At 35.1% G+C, this 20,172-nt stretch overlaps 2 protein-coding genes across 3 annotated transcripts; one reads left to right on the top strand and one right to left on the bottom strand.

Moving 5' to 3' along the window:
- Positions 1-441: 441 nt before the first annotated feature.
- LOC135796942 (mid1-interacting protein 1A) lies at positions 442-2,628 on the bottom strand. Its single transcript, XM_065309070.1, has 2 exons — positions 2,394-2,628; positions 442-1,605 (listed from the first exon to the last, which is right to left on the bottom strand). The coding sequence occupies exons 1-2, from the start codon at positions 2,444-2,446 to the stop codon at positions 927-929; spliced, it is 732 nt and encodes a 243-aa protein (XP_065165142.1). The 5' UTR covers positions 2,447-2,628; the 3' UTR covers positions 442-926.
- On the top strand, positions 1,626-19,996 carry lbk (leucine-rich repeats and immunoglobulin-like domains protein lambik). 2 transcript variants are annotated; one of them, XM_065309069.1, is made up of 7 exons: positions 1,626-1,745; positions 14,106-14,249; positions 16,078-16,221; positions 16,280-16,567; positions 16,631-16,850; positions 16,913-18,242; positions 18,306-19,996. In XM_065309069.1, exons 1-7 carry the CDS (start codon positions 1,675-1,677, stop codon positions 18,542-18,544), a joined length of 2,436 nt encoding a protein of 811 aa, XP_065165141.1. In that variant the 5' UTR covers positions 1,626-1,674; the 3' UTR covers positions 18,545-19,996. The 2 variants fall into 2 exon arrangements, with proteins under 2 accessions (XP_065165141.1, XP_065165140.1); XM_065309068.1 differs by lacking the exon at positions 1,626-1,745 and adding an exon at positions 8,596-9,196.
- Positions 19,997-20,172: the final 176 nt, after the last annotated feature.

Raw genomic sequence — 20,172 nt, 5'->3', positions numbered from 1 at the left:
AATATCTTAGCTACATTTTCGACTTTGTAAGTTGCTTTACATAAAAAAAATCACCAACCTCGCACTAAAACTCAAAATAAACACATATTCTGCATTCCACAACTCAAATATCATCAAAATAAATAAATAATTCCACTAATTTTCAATTACGCATAAACATCTGGATGTTTTGGAACAATGTTCCTATTTTTACCAATATTACAAATTGTTTTTGTATATACTCCAACACAAAAACATCGAGAAACTTTGTATAAGAGAACACCGCACAACACAGTAATACAGAAATAGACACAGTGACTATTTTTAAAATGGCGTCACTTTTTCATAACCCACTGATGTTTCGTGGAAAATCCCAACCTCATCGCAACATATATATTCTTGGCATTGTAACATAATGTATGAGTAAAAATCACATGTTAAATATTTTTAAAACAAAATAAATATTTTGGTACTTCTTTATATTAATAAAACTTCAATATTCCAAGAGGTACAATCAAAGGATAACAAATGCCTAGACATAATAAATTATTTTCAGCGTTCATCTTAAAAAATATACACATCTAATCTATCTACCCACCTTTGCACTCACTTCCACATTCATCCATGCACACATTGCAACATTCACACGTTCCCAACCATCTTACATCCCTAACACTACTAGAAACAACTCAAAAATTTCGAATTTTACAAATTCACGCCGTAATAATAAAAAATTAAACAATTGGAATAGTTTTGTAGTAGCAGCAGGTAGTCCAGATGATAGGTTATGTTCTTCTCCCCCCTCCTCTCCTTCTCCACCTCTCACAATGGTATACAAATTAGACTAAATAGATTCACTGCATGCGCGCGCACAGACTTCAATCACAAGTTCAACATTTTTGTAATTTTTAATTTAATATTCGATGGTGAATGATGCCAACTCATCATCAAATCGGACTGCCGATGTCATGCTGGTAGCGTGTCGTGAGGTACTGCGCGGCGTCTGTCAACTGCTTGAGACTTCTTGTCAAGCCGTGTAGATGGCGCCGGAAATTGTGTGCGACTTGCGCGGTGCGATCGGCAACATCCTGATGGGATTCCTCAATGCCCGAATCGTTCTCAGCGCCATCTGCGCCGATTTCCGAGTCGGAGTCGCTGATGCTCGAGGCGGAGTTTGTCGAAGAGACGCTGACAGTTGACGGACGTCTCACGTGACCCTTTTGATGAGTTTGGCTTTGACCTTGTACTTGAACTTGTTCTTTCACCGGCTGTGGTTTGACTTCAGGTGTGCTTTCCTCTTCGAAGTCAGCGGATTGTGCTTGGCCCCACAAGAGGTTTTCTTTGATATTGTTTAGCATATTGTAGACGTCGAAGAGATCCGCTGAGTTAAGGAGGTTGCCTATGTTTTGTTTGGATTTTCCATTGGCACTTGCGTTTGCACTGACGGCGGTTTGTTTCGCCGATGGGTCTTGATCATCGCCGACTTTCAGATCCATGAGGCGGCAAGGCACCAGGATGGTTTCATCCATCGTGTTCACACTCTTGACGAACTTTTCCATTGCGTTGAGGATGCTTTGATTGGAGAATTCCGTTTCGTCATGACGAGCGATTCTGCGCAAACAATTTCTGGAACGGAAGAATGACAGTTTGTTATTTTCGTGTATACATGGTTGCCTATACATGAAGTGACACACAATGATGACGAGCACGTTTAACACTCATCGTAAAATTAAGTTTTCATCCGGAAAAACCACAAAATCAACTGAGTAAGTTTAACAAATCACTAGATAACAACATTATCTACAATTTGCTATATAATTTCACACGCGCACTAGTCTGAATAAAATTTAATCACAATTTCTAAATTTTAAAACTAATCTAACCTAAAAAAAAATTCTAACTGTACTCCTGCGCTAAACGTGATTTGCAAGTTGCATATATTCTAGAATCAGCTGTAGGACACAACGCGAAGGTCATGGTTAGGTGTGCGCACCGGGGTCGCTATCGATTTCTCATCCAGCGTGCAATTACATATGTATTTCGATATTCAAATATTTAACGTTCGGCTTGTTTAGACTCTTCAATGTGCACACCAATCTGACACACTTATTCGAAGGATTGCATAATAAAGTCCGCGCCTTCATACTACAACCGCGCTATTAATTAGTATCGGACCATTACTTTTGTTATTAGCAATTCTTTTTCTTTAAAAATTCTGCAACGCGTGCAGCTTTCACCTCTAAACTTCACGAAAAAAAACGTTTTATTCCATTCTGATCACATCGACACCGCTCACACCTCAACACCCTGCTGCACTTGTTTCGTGCGTTTTGATTGGCCCACTGAATCTTCCGATCGCCGTGCGACGCGCGCATTACATTTTTTTCTTTTCTCGGCTAAGAATCAAAACTAACCTGTTATTTTCCATGTTTGTGGTGATGTTGATATTATCGCCGTAGGTATTCATCTTGATGGATATTCTGGTAAGTCCCAAATAAAAAACTTCACAAATTGTTTCGAATGTCACTCACGACCTATACACCGGTTGTGGTGTATACTGTGTGTATACCCGACACGCGAACGGTTCGAGAGTGTACAGTGGTACAGTTCGGCTCACCGTCGTTAGCTGAACGCTCGCAGCGCTCTTACAGCGCTTTTATACGACGTGTATACCAGAGTGGGGTGACGGTCGGCTAGGTCGGGTCGCGCCACGCGGAAACACACGAACACGTGCGGGGTGGGTGCCAATGGTAGGTGGGCATGATACATCTAGCGATTCAAAATCGACACTCGAAATGCCTGAAATCACGTTATTTTTCTGGCGTGCGCATTCATTCACCATGCAGGCTGCACGAACTGGCACACTGGCCAATTTGGCAGACGTATCATTCTATATGTGGTAGTATATAATATTCTCTGTGTGCATGTGTCATAAGTTTATTTATAAACATGTTAAATAACATTTCACGTTGTAATTTTAATTAATAAATATTTTATATTTAAAATAACATGGATTACATTACATTCACCAATACTTGGGTATCTTTTGCCGTTGGCGTTGTCGACAGTCACACCATAATTCTTGCGCGCGATTGGTGCAGCGCTGCGTGCTCATTGGTCAGCGGAGGGCTCACCTGATTTTCGCCGGGAAATTCAAACGCGGCGAATCAATACTCTCCGCATGCGCAATAAACACTGCGTGTCACGCACGATACACACTCATGCACGCGGATCACACGCCGCACCCGGCTTCATTTGTCTGAACCTCTTATAACTATAATATTTTCATTTTTGTTTTGTTTGAGAATAAATGTTATGGATTGAGGCAACACTTTGAACTCGCGCGCGCGGAGTCAATGAACAATGGCACGATTATCATTATCATCAATAATAAACTACGTACACCTGGTTCGGTAATTCGTTGTGGATGCATAACTAGTGGATAAGTTGCTTATCATTGTCCAGCGATTGTTTGCGATTGCATAATTAGTGTAGAGTCGCGTGGCGGGGTCACAGAATGGACAGAGTTTTGCCATTTTTAATTTTTAGGTTAGAGGCATTGGCGTAGGTTGCATATAGGTTAAGATTCGAGGTTAAAAATAGTAATAGTTTGTGCTATTTTTGGTTGGTTTGGTTGGTAGCTTATTGTTGCTTGTGTTAGATTTGAATGGATTTCAATTTCGTCGTCATGTTTGGCATTGTTATCCAATGATGATGTGAGAATAAAGAATAAAGGATGAATGTGGTATCGTATGATCGCATCATGCGTAAATTGACCAGACATGTTAATTGCGTTGGTTTTAAGGAACTATTATCAATTATTGACGCAAGTTGAACATTTTGGCAGATTTTTACTTTGTATGGTTAATACAATGTAAGAATAGGTAAAGTTGATATTTGAGTGCATGTGTACTGAGGTACTAAGGTGTTTTCGGTGCGCGTGTACTGATGTGTACTGTTGCTGGTCAAGTTTATTGGATTTTTCTTGTAGTACTCGTAAATATGTTTTATAAGTTATAGGTGATATCAAATGGAATGGTAAAAGTAGGTTAGGAAAACAAACGGATGGTGGTGTTGTTTTTTGTGCTACTTTTTTGTCCTTAAATGTATCGTGTTATACTTGGGTGGGAAATTGGAGAAAGGGTGGTTTTTAATTGTTTTATTAGTGATTAAATAATTATTTATAGGAGTGGTGTTATGTGGGGTATTAACTTGTAAGTGATAGCTTATTGACACGATAGACACGTTTAAAAAGTTTAAACTACACGTGGAGATAATAAAATTTGTAATATTTCAATTCAGGGGTGATTTAGAGGTTGTTTAGGGGTTTTACAATCAGATTGTTAGAGGTAGGTGTTTTTGTGCTCTCTAGTTATTATTTAATTATTTACTTATTATTTAATTTAATTATTATCAATAATGTGCAGAATGACTATCATTGAAAATCAGATTGTCATGGAGAACATAACACGTGTTTATAATTTTTTTTTTATTAAGTAAGTGTGTCTTGGTTGATTATTTTAATATGAAGTAACTGTTCAGGGATAGCGCCCAGATATGTACAATACCAATCAGGACAAACAACTCAATAGTGACGTCATATCCCTATTCCCAATCGACACCTAGGTTGTATTTTCTTTCGAATGACTTTATTTGCCGTAGAATTGATCCGATAAGCATCAAATCATGCTCAATCATTGGCTTAATTTGCTTTCTGTTTATGGATAACTTATAACTTATAGAATGATAACAGGATCACATTTTCCTATTGGCAACTACAACTACTAAACCAAAATTATTATTATGGTTTAGACTCTATTTTCTAAAATTTCAACTTTAATTTAAATTCCAACATATTTTAAAGCACTTGATAACTAGGAACGTGTTACTTAATACATATTTATTGGTAATTCAACTTCAATATGATTATTATTATTATCATTATTATTTTCATTTTATTTTCATTATCAGCAAATAGAGTGATAGTAAACGCAGACGTATATTTAGTGTCAGTATGTACTACCCCATAAACATGAAAGTAAGTAGTAAGTGATAGGTAATAGGTAATAATTTTAAAGTGCACCTAATGAATAGCTTCAATATACCAGAAATATAGACTTACAAAGGGCAAGGACAAAACAGGAGTAAAACATACCCATACAGTCGATATAGATAGATTTTAATACGTCTTTATACATTTTTTTAGCAATCATATTATCGACATAGCTACATACATAAAGAATATAATGTATTATGACAGCTGGCACGTTTGTCATCGGGAAACGTTTATTTAACTATGAAAATAAAGAATGTTTTAGTTGACACTCAAGTATTTACTTTTATGTATTCCACGTGTCAGATGCGTGCAAAAAATAATTAAAGATTCTGTTGTCGTTGTCGGTATCATTGTAATTAGTAAAATAGTAAAATTAAGCAATGGAAATATGTTTCTGGTTTGTTGAAAATAGATATTATGGGGAAATATTATACTAGGAGGTAGTATTAATAGTATGAGATTAGGTATATATTTTAGTATAATATTATGGTAAAGTAGGGGTTAATAATAATTATTTTTTATGTAGTAACGAAAAAAATATAGATATCCATTTTTGGATTTAATAATTATATCGTCAAGTGATGCAATTTTTATCTTTTTGGATCATATTTCGTATAACAAGCAAAATATTGGAATATTTTTTGTTTTTATCAATTTTTGGAAGATAACTTTGTAGTAGAATAAAAATGCAAATACATGTGATTTGGTAAGCACTTAGTATATTCTTTTATAAATAATTCAAAGATTTCAGCTAATCAAGTATTAACACATTTTTATCCAAAATTTTCAACTGAATAATTGTTTATTATTGACAATTTTAACTAATATTGACTAATATAATAGCACAAATAATTTGGCTAAATTACCTCATTACTATATTTTGACGAACTTTGGACTGTCATGTCAATATTTATGCATTTCCCTGAAATACCTTAAATCGTGAAGTGGAAGTAACTGGAAATGTTTGGAAAATAGTTTAATCATTTCGCAAAACTTAAAATTCTTCAAATTGCTTCGCAAAAAGTGTTATTATTTATGGTATAATACAAATAACACAACGCACTTCCTACGTCATTCTCATAACGTAGTGAATAACAACACTGTGTAGTTATTTTGCACGATTTGTTGTCAAATTAATGTGATTGTTTTTGAAACGTTGTTGATGTTGTCATCATAATTTGCTAAACATCTCCTCGTGCAACATCACACCATTTACACGTCATTGACATTGGGAATCAATATTTGTTGACGGAAAAGTTGGCAAAAAATGAAGATTCGGGACAGGGTAACACAAAAAAAGTAAAATTTACTATTGGAAAGTATCTAGTGTATTAGACTGGTCTTATGGAATGGTCAGGGCGGTATTTATTATTTTTCATGAGTGTATAGGGCCAGTTTTATGTTTTTGTAGACAAATTTTTGTTTTTAAGCATTTTTGCACAATTTTTTTCTTATTTTGTTCATTTTTACTCATAACCCATAAAAATTAACGTGTTCAGTTTCTACTAAAACTTTTTTTCTTTAAAATATGATTTTTAAGTTACTGTGGCGCTTTTAAAATGAGTACTCAACTGCTTAAACTAACTACTTGCGCCATCTAGTACCCCCAAAATTAAATATAATTTCATAGTTTTTAATATTTTTGGAAACTTTTGTTCTTTTACAACATTTCTTTGCACAAATTCTAAAAATTACGAAAAAAAAACAATGAAAATAATAAAAGAAACAAGAAAATATTCCATTTGCAACAAATTCAAGCAAAATAATAAATAATTAATACTTTATTAGATATGTACCTAGTTCAATATTAACATTATCAAACAATGCATAATGATGTAGACATTAGACGATAGATTTGCATTTGAACAATAATGCACCGGTCTAATATTTGTTTCCATGCACCGACTACACATGCACATTTATGAGCTATTGACACACGTGTGTCAAAGTTGACAACTCGTTTCATTTTTCGCATATTCGCGCCATCGCAACATAAACATCGCATCGCAAGTTTATTGTTCTTGGTTGTGGTTGTGGTTATGTCCCGGAGAGTTCAAGGTTAGGACTGACGTCTATCAACGTTGACGTTTGCCCATTGTTTAAACTATTCTAATCATATTTTGCATTCAAACGTCAAGTCATTAAGTAAAATATTGAAAAAATGCCAATAATTAAATATTTGATATTCTATACAATGTAATATGTACGTTTATATGCATAAAACAATGTTGTGTTAGTTACAGCTTTTATAACTCAAGAACGGTTGGACAGATTTAGATGATCAATGATTTTTTGGATTCGTCTTGACTCCGAATAAGAGAATAAGTATTAAAATATCAAAAATGGTGATTTAAAGGGTGTTAAATAAGGGATGAAAATTGGTATAGACCTTCGATTAGAATTATAGTAAAATAATTGAATCCTAGATGGCGCTGAAGTGCATTATTAGCATTTCTTATTTCTTTAAAATAAAACTGCGAATTTTATTGATAGAATCGGCACATACAAGGTCTTGAATAAGAAAGTAAAAATATTTAACAATTTTACTAAAAATTATGCGTGCAAAAGTTAGTTTTTGCATGAAAAACAGGTTATAGACAATTCGACGTCTCAATGAATGGAATATTTTAAAAGTAAAGTTGAAAACAATACTAGCTTATAACATTTTTTCAATTTTTTCCAAAAAAAACACGAAAAAAACAAAGAATATTTTTATTAACAATAATGCTAATATCACATTACACCAATATTATTATCGATAATACCAATAATACTATAATAACGACGGATAAGAGGCACGTGATGCAATAATGTTTTACTTTAATATTATTAATTTGCGCAACATTGCAGAGCAATACATCACACCACTCCAATCATCATTTAATAAGTTTATCATTCTATACATTTGCGTGATTTATTGCCAAATTAATGTATTGGGTTGTCTACCTTAAAGGAACCTAACCAAATCTGCGCATACTTTATTTGTTTATTATTTTTGTTTGGATGGCGATAATAACTTGACACGGGCTGATTCCCATTAATCAAAACATAAATATGATGTAATTGTATATATGTGTGAAAGTATGAAATCATCCGATGCAAAATGCCAGTGATAAGATATCTTGTTGTCGATTGCTTTTGTTGACTTTGCTTTATTTATTTATTTTTTACTCAGAAGCATTTAAAATTGGTTTTAAAGTGAAATAATTTGATAATATTTAACGACACACCCACAGAATCTTTGTTTTAAGTAGTAGAAAGTTTAAAAATTAAATTTTATACAATTTTTTTGCATTTTACAAGAATTTTGCTTGATTTATGGGTTTATTTTGAGTTTCAAACACATTTTATGCGTTTATTGGGTAGTATACAGCTATAAATCAATATCACACTATTACTCCTAGCGCCCTCTGCACGTTGAGTTATGAAGCTGTTGGCTGTAGTACTGTAGGCCGCTACTAAGTTAAGTCACACTGCGTTGGCGTTTAAGTACGTATAGTTGGCGTAGTTGCAGCCAACAGCGCCACTACCTGCGTGCGCTGCGTTTTCTCTTTCCTCTCGCTTCTCACTTCAGTGTAGAATTACTCGTGGCCGGTGGTGTGCGTTCCTCTATCCGTCCACGGTCGCGCGCGCGCTCTCCACTGTTATGGCACCGCTGACGCGCAGCAGTATGTCAGCATTCGCGTGAAAATCTCTCACAACGCCGACGTGCGCCCGCATTTCCGCGCCACCTTCGACTTCCACGACAAGTGAATAATCACGGCATCGCGGACGCGCACACACGATGAGCTCCGATTCGCACGGATAACGTGTGCGCGCTTCCCCGTGCTTCTGCGGTGTGTTGTATACGCCTGCTGCTGCGTTTCGGTCAGCAGTTGTGTGTTGGGCGCTGTGTGTGTTGTGTTGTGTTGTTGACTACGTGCACGCACGCACGCGGGTGTGAGTGAGTGTGTGCGTTTTTTCCGTTTCCAAAATGGTGGGTGTTTCGACGGCGGCGACGTTGATCGCCGTCGTGGTGTGCTGCTGCCGCCTGAGCGTCGCGGCGCACGCCGTCTCGCTGGACTATCGCGACGTCTGCATTAGTCTCAGTACGGCGATTTCCTGCGTCAATCGCAGCCTGGATGCGATGCCTTCCAATCTGCCTAATTGGACGAAGACACTGTAAGTGTTAATTGTTCAATTAAATAACACATGCGGGTGGTTTTGTTTACAAATGGCCGCGGGATAAGTACCGGTTTGGGAATGGTGTGGAGTAATTTACTCTCGGTAGTCTTTAATCAATAACGCGAAAATGCAATAAACCGGAAGAATAATTCTTGGAAATATAGGTTTAGAATTTAATTTAGCATCTATTATCATTAAGAGTTTAATGATAACATTTTTGTAATAAAAGTTATGAAGATATTTTGATTAATTAACAAAATTCTTAATTATTTGACCATAATTAATTTTGTGATCGCTTATTCTCGCAAATTTTGTGTCCTCTTTGTGTAGAATTTAATACAGAATTGATTGTCGAAGGAATTATAATTGCAGTATTTATCATTTATGAATTATTGGGCAATAACTGCGATAACTTGGTTTCCGGTGTTTTATTTTGTCAAATCTCACGTTATGTTGATGTAAAATTGAATTCCCAATCTAATATGTAATGTAAAAATCTTTATTATAACTTGAATAGTTTTGGAAAAAATTTATAAAAAGTCGGTAAAATCCTTAAAATTACAAATTATTATTTTAAACGCGGACGGCTGAAGCCGTTAAAAGTACTTTAGTCACGGGCTTTAGTCATGGGGTGGAGCACAAGATCCTATGAAATGCCAGTTTCCTGTTCGAAGTTCGAAGTTTTACAATACAAAAGTTCCACTACAAAAACCTAAACGTGGAAATAGAGTAGAAACATAAAAAATAGCGTAAGCATCACGTGGCTAAACATTGTTAAACACTCGGTTGATTAAACGCTCTGATTCTTATTATACTATTAGATTCTTATTCGCCTCTTACACTTTCTGGAGTAAGCTCCCACAATATCATTATTCTACCTTCCTTAGCTCTAGTCCCTTTGTCATTAATTAAAAACTCAAACCCCATCAATTCGTATTAGTGAACTCGACTGTGACTATTCTACCATAGACGACAATATACATACAATCAATTGATCTTGCATCAACCGAGAGACTGGTTGTCCCAAAAGGCATCAATTTCACCAACCGAAGACATACATTATACCACACATGGCTTCCCCGGCAACCATGAACCATGAACCCTCCATTAACCACAGTGGTGTGAGCGAGGTGTGAAGTAAAGATCATGAGCGCGAGATCGGAATGTGTTGGTCCGCAGGGTTCACAACTTGCAGCCCAGCCGTCCACTTGCATTTCGTCCGTGGCATATAATAGTATTGTGGTGCAGCACACCAACCCATAGAAAGCAAGAAATCCATGAATAGTATTCATACACATGTTTAAAAGTATATGTGTATGCTATATAAAGCAAGCGGCTGTATCCGAATGCCCTTTTTAAGCCGCATTTCTTCTACACGTGTGTTTATATGTATGCGTTCGGGCGTTCAGGCGAGAAAAGGTATGTTATTGTTGTGTGGTGTGCCCGCGCTGCCTTTTGAATAGAATACCCAATACCCGTCCGGCTGGTTCCTTCAGCGGTGGTGGTGTTTCTCAGTCGCGCTCGCCGCGTCCTTCTCCATCCACAGTGGCTGCATTTAAATCGGAAGATCTCTCGGTGTGCCCGCAACAATAAATTTTAAACGAAGCGGAGGACGCGTCGAATCTTCACACCCAAAGAAAGAACACCTTCTATTCCGTGCGTTGGAAGACCGAGGAATAATGCGCCTTCGTTGGAAATCTTATTTTGTGATAATACAATGTAAGAATGAGAGACGTGTGCACAAAGGAGCAAATCTGAATTTTATTTTTCTCTTCACATCAGGAGAGAAAAAATAAAAAAATCTAGAAAAACACCTGTGTTATAAATGTTGAATAAAAAATTCAAAAAAATAAAATAACAATTGATGGTTGATGAGTTGAGCTAAGCGGAGATGTTGGTGGGTTTAGTATGAGAAGAGCTTAGTATTCTGATGTGGTCATAATGCAATTTATTTCACTTGATATTACTATCAATTGGATGCGTTGCATTAATCTCCTTATTTGGTGCTTCCATATACAATGTGTTCGTTTAGATATATTCAGAATATTCAAATAACTGGTTGTATTGGTATTTTTGGTTATCACAGCCTAAGAATCTTTGAGTCTTATATTCAATGCTTGACGTGCGTGAATTTACGATTCGAGATGCAAGACGCAAGATTTTATTGAAGGTTTTATAGCTGCGAGTTTATTTTGTTTCGCCTTTTTTGGTCGAATACTCAAATCAAATAAAAGAAAATGAAATCTAAAGTTTACTCATGTGCTGTTTGTGTGTTGTGTGTTTTCGTATATGTTCAATTTGTTGTTGGCGCGTTCGTGGAATAGTTTACACTGTGTATATTAGGTTTCATTGAACAATGAACACTTGAGACTTGAGGCTTGAGCAACGATTTATTTATTTTCATTCATTCATAAGTCGGACAATTGTAAATTGAAGGAACAAATGCAAGCGCAGGCCGGGCAATCATTGCGCATTGCATCACGATGCAAACACAATGCAACACATGCTCTCGAGTTGTGTTGGTTGTCGGTTGTTGGTTGTTGGTCACACAGTGCTTGGTTTACTTGGTTTGCTTGGTGTTTATATGCGATTTGAGAAAGAAAATAAATTTCGGCGCGTTTATTGAAATTGATATTTTAGATTGGGTGTTTTACGTGTTTTGAAACTGATATTATAAGCTGAGTATTATCGTGTTATTGTTTAATATATTAATTCACAAACAATTGATGTTTTTGTAAATATTGCGAGATAATTAGGTGATAACATAGAAATTATTATTAGAATAGCAGTTGGTTATCGGGGTTTTAATTAAAGTCGAGGAGGACATTAAAAATATGATAGGACTTTAATTTGATTTATATCTTTAAAAGTTTACAAGTAATCAATCTTTTAAAATTCGATTCTGTTTTAAATTGCAAATCTACTATATATAAATGTTGATAAAAACAATTTTTTATCACGAGTTACAACTTAATTCAGTGTCAAATTTCAGTCTTAATGAAATTCAACTTTATTGGTCTATAACTATTGTTATAATGAATTTTAGGAAATAATTGTCTCATTAGATGTAGAATTTAATACAGAATCAATATTTGTAATTAGTATTTTCCTAGCTTATGTAGAATTTGCGTAAATTACTGAAAACTACAAGAAAACGCGTTTATTTGGCATAATTCGTTCGATTAACCCCTTAATCTCAGCTACTTTTTAATTAATATCTCCGAAACGCAATAAGATATTTTACTAATTCTTTCACAAGCTTATTTAGAATTTAATTACAAAAAGTTTTTCATAATACAATTTTCATAGATTGTTATAAATCCATTTGTTTCAACTTTTTTCATATTTAATCTAAAATCGAGCGTAACTTTCGTCTGTAACATTTTTTCTGATAATGTTTTTATCAAATTTTGTACATAATTTAATACATAATTAAATATAGGTATAATGAATTATTGAAACAATCACTATCCTACATTCGATGGTTTCAAAATAAATTCAATATTTTACCCATTTTACTATAAACAACATTTTATTAATCCTTTCGAATGATTTCTCAACAAATCTAGAACATTAAACTATCACTGTAAACATCTCTACACTGTACAATTAGTAAAATTTCATAATTAACAAAAATACCGATAAACTCAACATAATTAACGTGATTAATTACTGCTGATGGAAATGATGCAACAAAAAGTTGCATTTTATTGATAATCTAATGAATTGCAGCAACATCTGCTGTATTTTTACTCGCTGTCTCAGACGTCCAGACTTTATATCCTCCTCCCCACTGATAACAATTAACTCATTACATGTCAGATGTTTACAGATGATACTCAACTCGTGATAGTTCGATTTGTTTTCATTCACTGCGATTGTCGACGAGTTTTCATTGATAAATCCCGATTCGCACGCTTCTCATATAATATAAGCCACAGACCGAGAATATATCATAAACAATAAACACACGAACATGAAAAATATTTCGTAATCATAATCGTACGCCCGAGCATAACTCACAACATATAACATATAACCGCGTATATTCTACACACAAAGATCAGATGAATATGAATAATGTAATGTGTGTGTGTGTGTATTGGTATTATTCATGGTTTCGCTGGAAGTTATTAACTACATCAACATCCTATATCAAATCATCAATGAATCATCTAACACACTTGTAACGGATGGTTTTTCATAATTGCACACATGTACGTGCTGGAACTGGGAATAGAAACAGCGACAATGAGAGGTTTCAGAGAATTGAAAAAATTGATTCGTGTAATTGCAATATGTGTGTTACAATGTCATTACAATGCATAAAATTTCATTGATACGTGATATTTTTACAATGTGACATGTTTCTACGACCACGCAAATCACGTCATCTATTGTATGGATTAGGGGATTTCCACTGAGTTAGGTTTATAGTTTTAATGTGTGTTAGGTGCGCTTTTGTTTAATTTTTTTAAATTTTCTTTCTCCTTGAGGTAAATAGGATTTTCCGTTTTGTTGTGAATTATAGAGGTGTTAAGTATGTGGGGATTCTTAGTATAAATTCCGAAGGTTCTTAGAAATACAGGTTGGCTTCGAAGTTGGTGGAAATTTTTTGGATTTCTTGAAGTTTTCAGGTATTTTTTCGTATAAAATAAAAGTTAAATAGTTGATCAAAATATTTTTACTATGTTTTCACAACAAATCATTTTCTTTGATACTGATTTTTAATTTTACCCAATTTTCTGGTTTTATTTAATCTAATTGATGATTTTTCTTCGATACTCGTCAATTTTAGAGCACAAAACTTCACAGAATAATAAATAAGAAAAATGATGTTAATACGAGATTTTCATTTTAATGTAAATAAAAATGTTTTAAATTTTTTTCTTTTATTTTGTTTCAGGAGTTTAAACAATAATCACATTGGCCAAGTAGACAAATCCATCCTCCAGGACCTCACCCGCCTGGAGGAGCTGAAGATGAACAAGAACCGCGTCCGGGTGATCTACAAAGAGAACTTTGGAAAGTTAACCAATCTTAAAGTGCTGTAAGTACAATTATACAATCAAATATTATTTAATCTATTTAAACGTAGTATTATGTTTAAGTTTATGTTATTTTCGGCTTTGGAAAATTTTCGATGTTTTGCTAGCTGGCCCTTGGTAACATACAACGAACGCTTGTTTGTTTTGTTTCTTATTTACACTACGCCTCCGCTCCGCGCGTCGCAACGTCAAAATAAACGCTCCAAATAGGATGTGTATTGTTGTTATCGCTGTGTATACTTAACCTTATCACTCAGAAGGATTTGCACGATTGCGCTATAATAGGCATAGGTACTGTAAGACGTTGAGTGGAGTGTAATCTTATCAACCAACGATTTCTGCCTTTGTTTGGGTTTTTATAGCGTGGTTTATGAAGTGCTTTATTCCTTTGCTCTATTTATAGCAGATTTTAGTGAGAGGGTATTACTTAAAATAGTTTTTTTTCAAAAATTATTATATAAATGTTTAGTTGTTTAAAGAACGGTACAATTGAGTTAAGTTTTTACAAGAGTCATTAGGCAGTTATTTAGAAAATACTAGAAAAAAATTAAATGATCAGAATTTCTAGTTTTTTTAAGCAAAATGCCGAGTTTTCTGCTAAAATTTGCGTTTTAAGGGGCACACCTAGTGTGACGACTTAAAAAATGGCCATTTTTTGGAATTAAATATAAAGGAAACTAGTGAGTCCACTTATTTAAAATTTTGAGGGTATATTTATACATGTTTTGTGAATACACAGTAAATTTTTTGAAATAAAATATTTATTAGTTTTGGAATGACACGCGATCTCCGGCGGCGCCAAAAAAAAAGGTCCTCCACTGCTGGCGTGATTGCAGCCTTCTCCGTCGACAAAACCAAACAGAAAAAATTCTCCTTAAACTAAAACATATTTTCTATACAATGACCCTCGGGCGAACAAAAAAATCAAAAATTGACAAAATGGCGGCACTTTGAATAAAAAAGTTAAATTTTTCCAAAAATTTTGGTGGTTTTTGGCCAGCCAAAATTCGATTTTTGATCAGATCATAAAACTGGAGGGTCATTGTATGGAGAACTATATAGAGGAGATGCAAAAAAAATTTGATAGCGATCGGATCATTTGTCTTCGAGTAATCACGCCAGCAAATTCGAAAAATGCTGTTTCGAGAAAAACGCGTTTAAAGATCAAATGCAACTATCTAACTGCCGAGCGGCTACTTTTTCAAATGGCTGTTACTCAAAAACTATTTCAGATATCAAGTTAAAATTTTAGTATGTTATTTTAAAAGGTATAACCTATCGAAATATGGTAAAAAAAAATTTTCGATTTTTTGAAAATTTCACACTAGGTGTGCCCCTTAAAGCGACTAAGCACTACTAAAATACACAATATCGTTTTCGGCGTATCTAAAAATTAAATTACACCTGAAATAATAGTTGTATCGTGGTTCTAAATTCTGGAATAATTAAAAAAATCGTAATTTTCAACATCAATTTTTGAGCTTAAATACGCGTTTTATCGCCAAAAATCGAATAAAAACAACGCAATTTTTAGTAATTAACGCAAATAACTAAAATATTCACAAGATAATGGTTATAATTATAAAACAAACTTAATTAATATTGTATGAACTGAATAATATATTAAACCATTCGAATTTCACGTTTTTGAAGTAAAAGACCAATTTTAATGTTTAAATTTGCTTTAAAGCGACTAAGCACTTCTAAAATTAACAATCTTTTATTTCTCACGTCCATAAACTAAACGTACGTATGCCTGTAATTTGCGTTATATACATCCCAAATAAATTTTAAATTTGTAAGGTAACATGTTTTCTTTATGATTTACAGAGAACTGAACCGTAATCAATTGGAAAATATTACGGCGTTGAGTTTTCAGTACCTGGAACACGTTACAGTACTCCGTCTTCGACGGAACAAGATCCGCAACCTTCCAGACGGTTCATTTTTTGGTCTTTCCCGAATTAAACAACTGTAAGTCATAAAATAATCCATTCTTTAAAAAAAACCTACATTTATTCTATTTTTCCAGCCAACTTGATTACAATTTCATCGAATCAATCAAGAAATCCTGGCTCTACAACCTGGAGAGCCTCACAAGTCTCTCGCTGAGCAACAATCGCATTTCCGCTATTGACAGCGATGCGTGGGAGTTCTGCAAAGGGTTGATAGAGTTAGATCTTTCTTCCAACGCATTGAAATACATCCGCAGGGACTCTTTTCGTGATTTGTCCCTGCTGCAAGTATTAAATTTGCAGAATAATTTGATTACGAATATTGAGGAGAGTGCGTTTTCACATACGCCTAATTTATATGTGCTGTAAGTCATTATTATTATTTTTACTTATAAAGAAAAATGGTTAACATGTTTTTTATTAATTAGAAATCTGAACGTGAATAAAATTTCTTGGTCCATCGAAGACCCGAATGGAGTCTATCGTGGATTAAGCAATCTTCGCAACTTTTCAATTGCGTCAAACGAGATCAAATCGATCAATAAACACGCATTTTCCGGTTTGACACAGTTGAAATACCTGGATATGAATAATAACAACATCGGAGGTATTCAACTGAATGCTTTTAAAGATTTACAACAATTAGAGGTAAATTTTTCACATTTCCCTGTTTAATTTACACCAAAATTAATTTTTTAAACTTTTTTCAGGTTTTAATTCTAAACACCTCTGCACTCCTCTGCGATTGCAACCTCCAATGGTTCTCCGATTTCCTCCATACACGTCCATTGAACGTGACAACAGTCTGCGCATACCCCGAATGGCTCCGTGGTCGCTCACTCCTCAACGTCCCTTCAAACAATTTCACCTGTGACAATCTCACAAAACCACGCATCATAGAAGAACCAGACGCTGAAATCATGGCTCTAAAAGAAGAAAGCATAACTCTCACTTGCCGCGCTGTTTCCAGCTCCCCATCACCGATGGTCTTCAAATGGAAAAAAGATAATGTGGAACTGCGTCATCCGGGTAATAACATGACCGTACGCGCTACCACTGACGGTAACAACACCGAGAGCATCTCGCAGTTGACTATCTCACGCGTGCAACACGCCGACGCCGGCAAGTACCAGTGCGTCGTCTCGAACAGCTTCGGCACTTCATACACGCGAAAATCCAGCATCGCTGTGCTTATTTATCCCACGTTCGAGAAAATACCGAGTAATATAACTGTACAGGCAGGCGCGACGGCGAAACTCGTCTGCTCGGCCGCGGGCGAACCGCAGCCGGAAATCGCCTGGCAGAAAGATGGCGGCAATGATTTTCCAGCGGCGCGCGAACGACGCATGCAGGTTATGTCCGGCGATGATATGTTTTTTATCATCAGTGCGAAACTATCGGATATGGGCGTGTATAGTTGCACTGCGCATAATGCAGCTGGTAGTATTGTAGCGAATGCTACGCTGATTGTGGAAGAACGCCCCTCGTTTTCGAAACCGATGGAGAATAAAACCGTCAAGATGGGTGAATCTGTTGTCATTCAATGCATGGCGAGTGGATCGCCGAAGCCTACGATACAATGGTATAAGGATAATATTCCTATTACACCCACAGAGAGACATTTTTTTACTGCTGAGGAACAATTGATGATTATTGTGGATAGCGTCTTCTCCGATGCGGGAAATTACACCTGTAAGCTGAATAATACTCTGGGTGTGGAAGTGGGTCATAGTACAATCATCGTCAAGCCTGGGAATATGCCCTTCAGTGATATGATGGGCATTATTATCATTACTGTTGTGTCATGCGCGGTTCTAACCTCTTTTATATGGGTGGTTATTATTTATCAAACGCGGAAGGGAATGAGTGGTTCCAGTGTGCGGAATCTCAACTCAACTGTAATGTTGGACTTTTCCGAGAAGAGATACCCTGATAATGCATCAGAACATTCATCTTGTAAGGATAGTGGTACGGGTGACTCGGCAAAAAGGAGTAATGATGATTTAATGCCACCGGATGAATACACGCTGATTATTAATGGTAGGCAACCAAACTTACAAGTTTATATTCAGTATATTTTATTTTTGTTTGGTTTATTTACAGAAACTAATCCAGAAAACAAAAATAATTCGTCCATGCGAGCAGCTAGTATGGTGTACTTAGCTGCTGGGGAGGTGTCAGGGGTGAGTACACCCCTGCTGCATGGTTCGCCGCATGCACACGGGATGCCAGTGCAGGTTAAGGTGCGTTCGACGAATCACGATCGGCAAGCGATCGAAGTGGAATCACCTTCGCCGCCTCCACCACCGCCGCCATTAAGTTGCAGTGAGGAGGATGAGTAAAGGTGGGAGTTGAAACTCCGCCCATCAAAACACCAAAAGAGGTGTGGTTTTTTTTCTGTGATTGTTTTTTATATTTTAAACTTTAAAATCAAAAATCGTTCGCGTTTCGGTTCCTATCTCAATAGGAAGGTAAATTATTTAGGTATCATATTGCAAAATTTACAAAAATTTTTATATTTTGCAATAATTGGTATTTAAATTTAAATACGTAAATTATTATTTGTGTAATTTTAGTTCCTAACTATTTACTAAGTGCAAATACTGACTGTTTATTTAATTTTAATTCGACGCCTGTTTTTGCGGCGTCTGCAGATGAACTTTTCTCTTAAATACGAGAAAAGTGCTAGAAAACTTAAATTCGTGCCTACAGTTGAAAATTTGAGAAATTTACACGATATTTACGAATTACACTCACACAACACTCGAAACACTGAAACGCAGAGACAAATTTAAACACTTGACAACTTTGAAGGCCTTAAACAAAATTTAAAAGACTTGAAACCAGTGAAACGAAACAAAAAACAAAAAGAAAAACTTAAAAAGTGCAACTATTGAAACGTGTGGCCATATTTATATATTTGATTGAATATTTAACGATGAAATTAATTCCTATAGCAAATGTATAGGATCTAGGGCCATACAAGCGCAGTTTTCTTCCATTTTTAGCGCAATTGTCGCCACAATTGTTACTAAATGTTACGCCAGCTTTAATATAAACGAAGTTAGTTTGAAGCTGTTACATTAACTTTTGAGGTTATGTAACATTTTCAAGCAAAAATTTATCTTTTGAAAGATTTAACAGAATGTTTGGCTTCGTTATCGTCCTGTATTGTCCCGATATAGTTATTCAAGCGCGATAACAATGTGGTCAGACACGTATTACACTTCCTTCCGCCGTGTGCAAGTATTGTTTTTCTTATTTAAACACTAATAACCTATAATTACTGATGAATGGCAGCTATGCGTGTGCAAAACTATTTATTCTCGTTGCTCGTACCGCCCACGTACGACGACGATGTCCATATTATATCTTATTATACTTGTGTATATGTAGTATGAGTATGTTTGTTAATATTTGTGATTGTAGATCTACTAATGATTTAGTTTTTAAGATTAGACGCATAGGTGATTTAACGCGGTAGCTGAATAAGTTTGTACAGTTGATGATTTGATTTGGAATTGTTTTGGAGTTGTCGGTTTTCTTTTTATATATATTTTAAATGAACCCAAATACGGATTACAAAGCTTTACACTCGTCATAACGGCCATAATATTTTATAATAAAATAGAATCGCTGTGGATATTAGATGGAAACTGACTTGTTTTACTTTTTCGATTGATGTTATTATGTCGAGATGGATGAGATTGTATAATATTTACAGATAGTATTAATATTTTACCTCAATGTGATCAAAAACAATACATAAGATCAATAAATAACCTGAAAACATACATTATAACCTCTAAAATGTTACAAATTCTATAAAAGTGAGGTTATGTTGCTTTTAAACTCATTTATTCAACAGATTTGAAAATTGAAATGATTTTATGATGGCGGAATTAATATGGAATCTTAACTTTTTAAGTTTCACACGTTTTGAAGCGAATTCCGCATTTGACGCCATTTT

The sequence above is a fragment of the Atheta coriaria genome, unplaced genomic scaffold, assembly GCF_025399875.1.
Source record: "Atheta coriaria isolate IRGN ID8LTWV9N9 unplaced genomic scaffold, Caltech_Dcor_3.1 hic_scaffold_8_pilon, whole genome shotgun sequence".
NCBI lineage: Eukaryota > Metazoa > Arthropoda > Insecta > Coleoptera > Staphylinidae > Dalotia > Dalotia coriaria.
The sequence above is the reverse complement of the archived record's forward strand: the minus strand, read 5'-3'. Positions and strand labels throughout refer to the sequence as shown.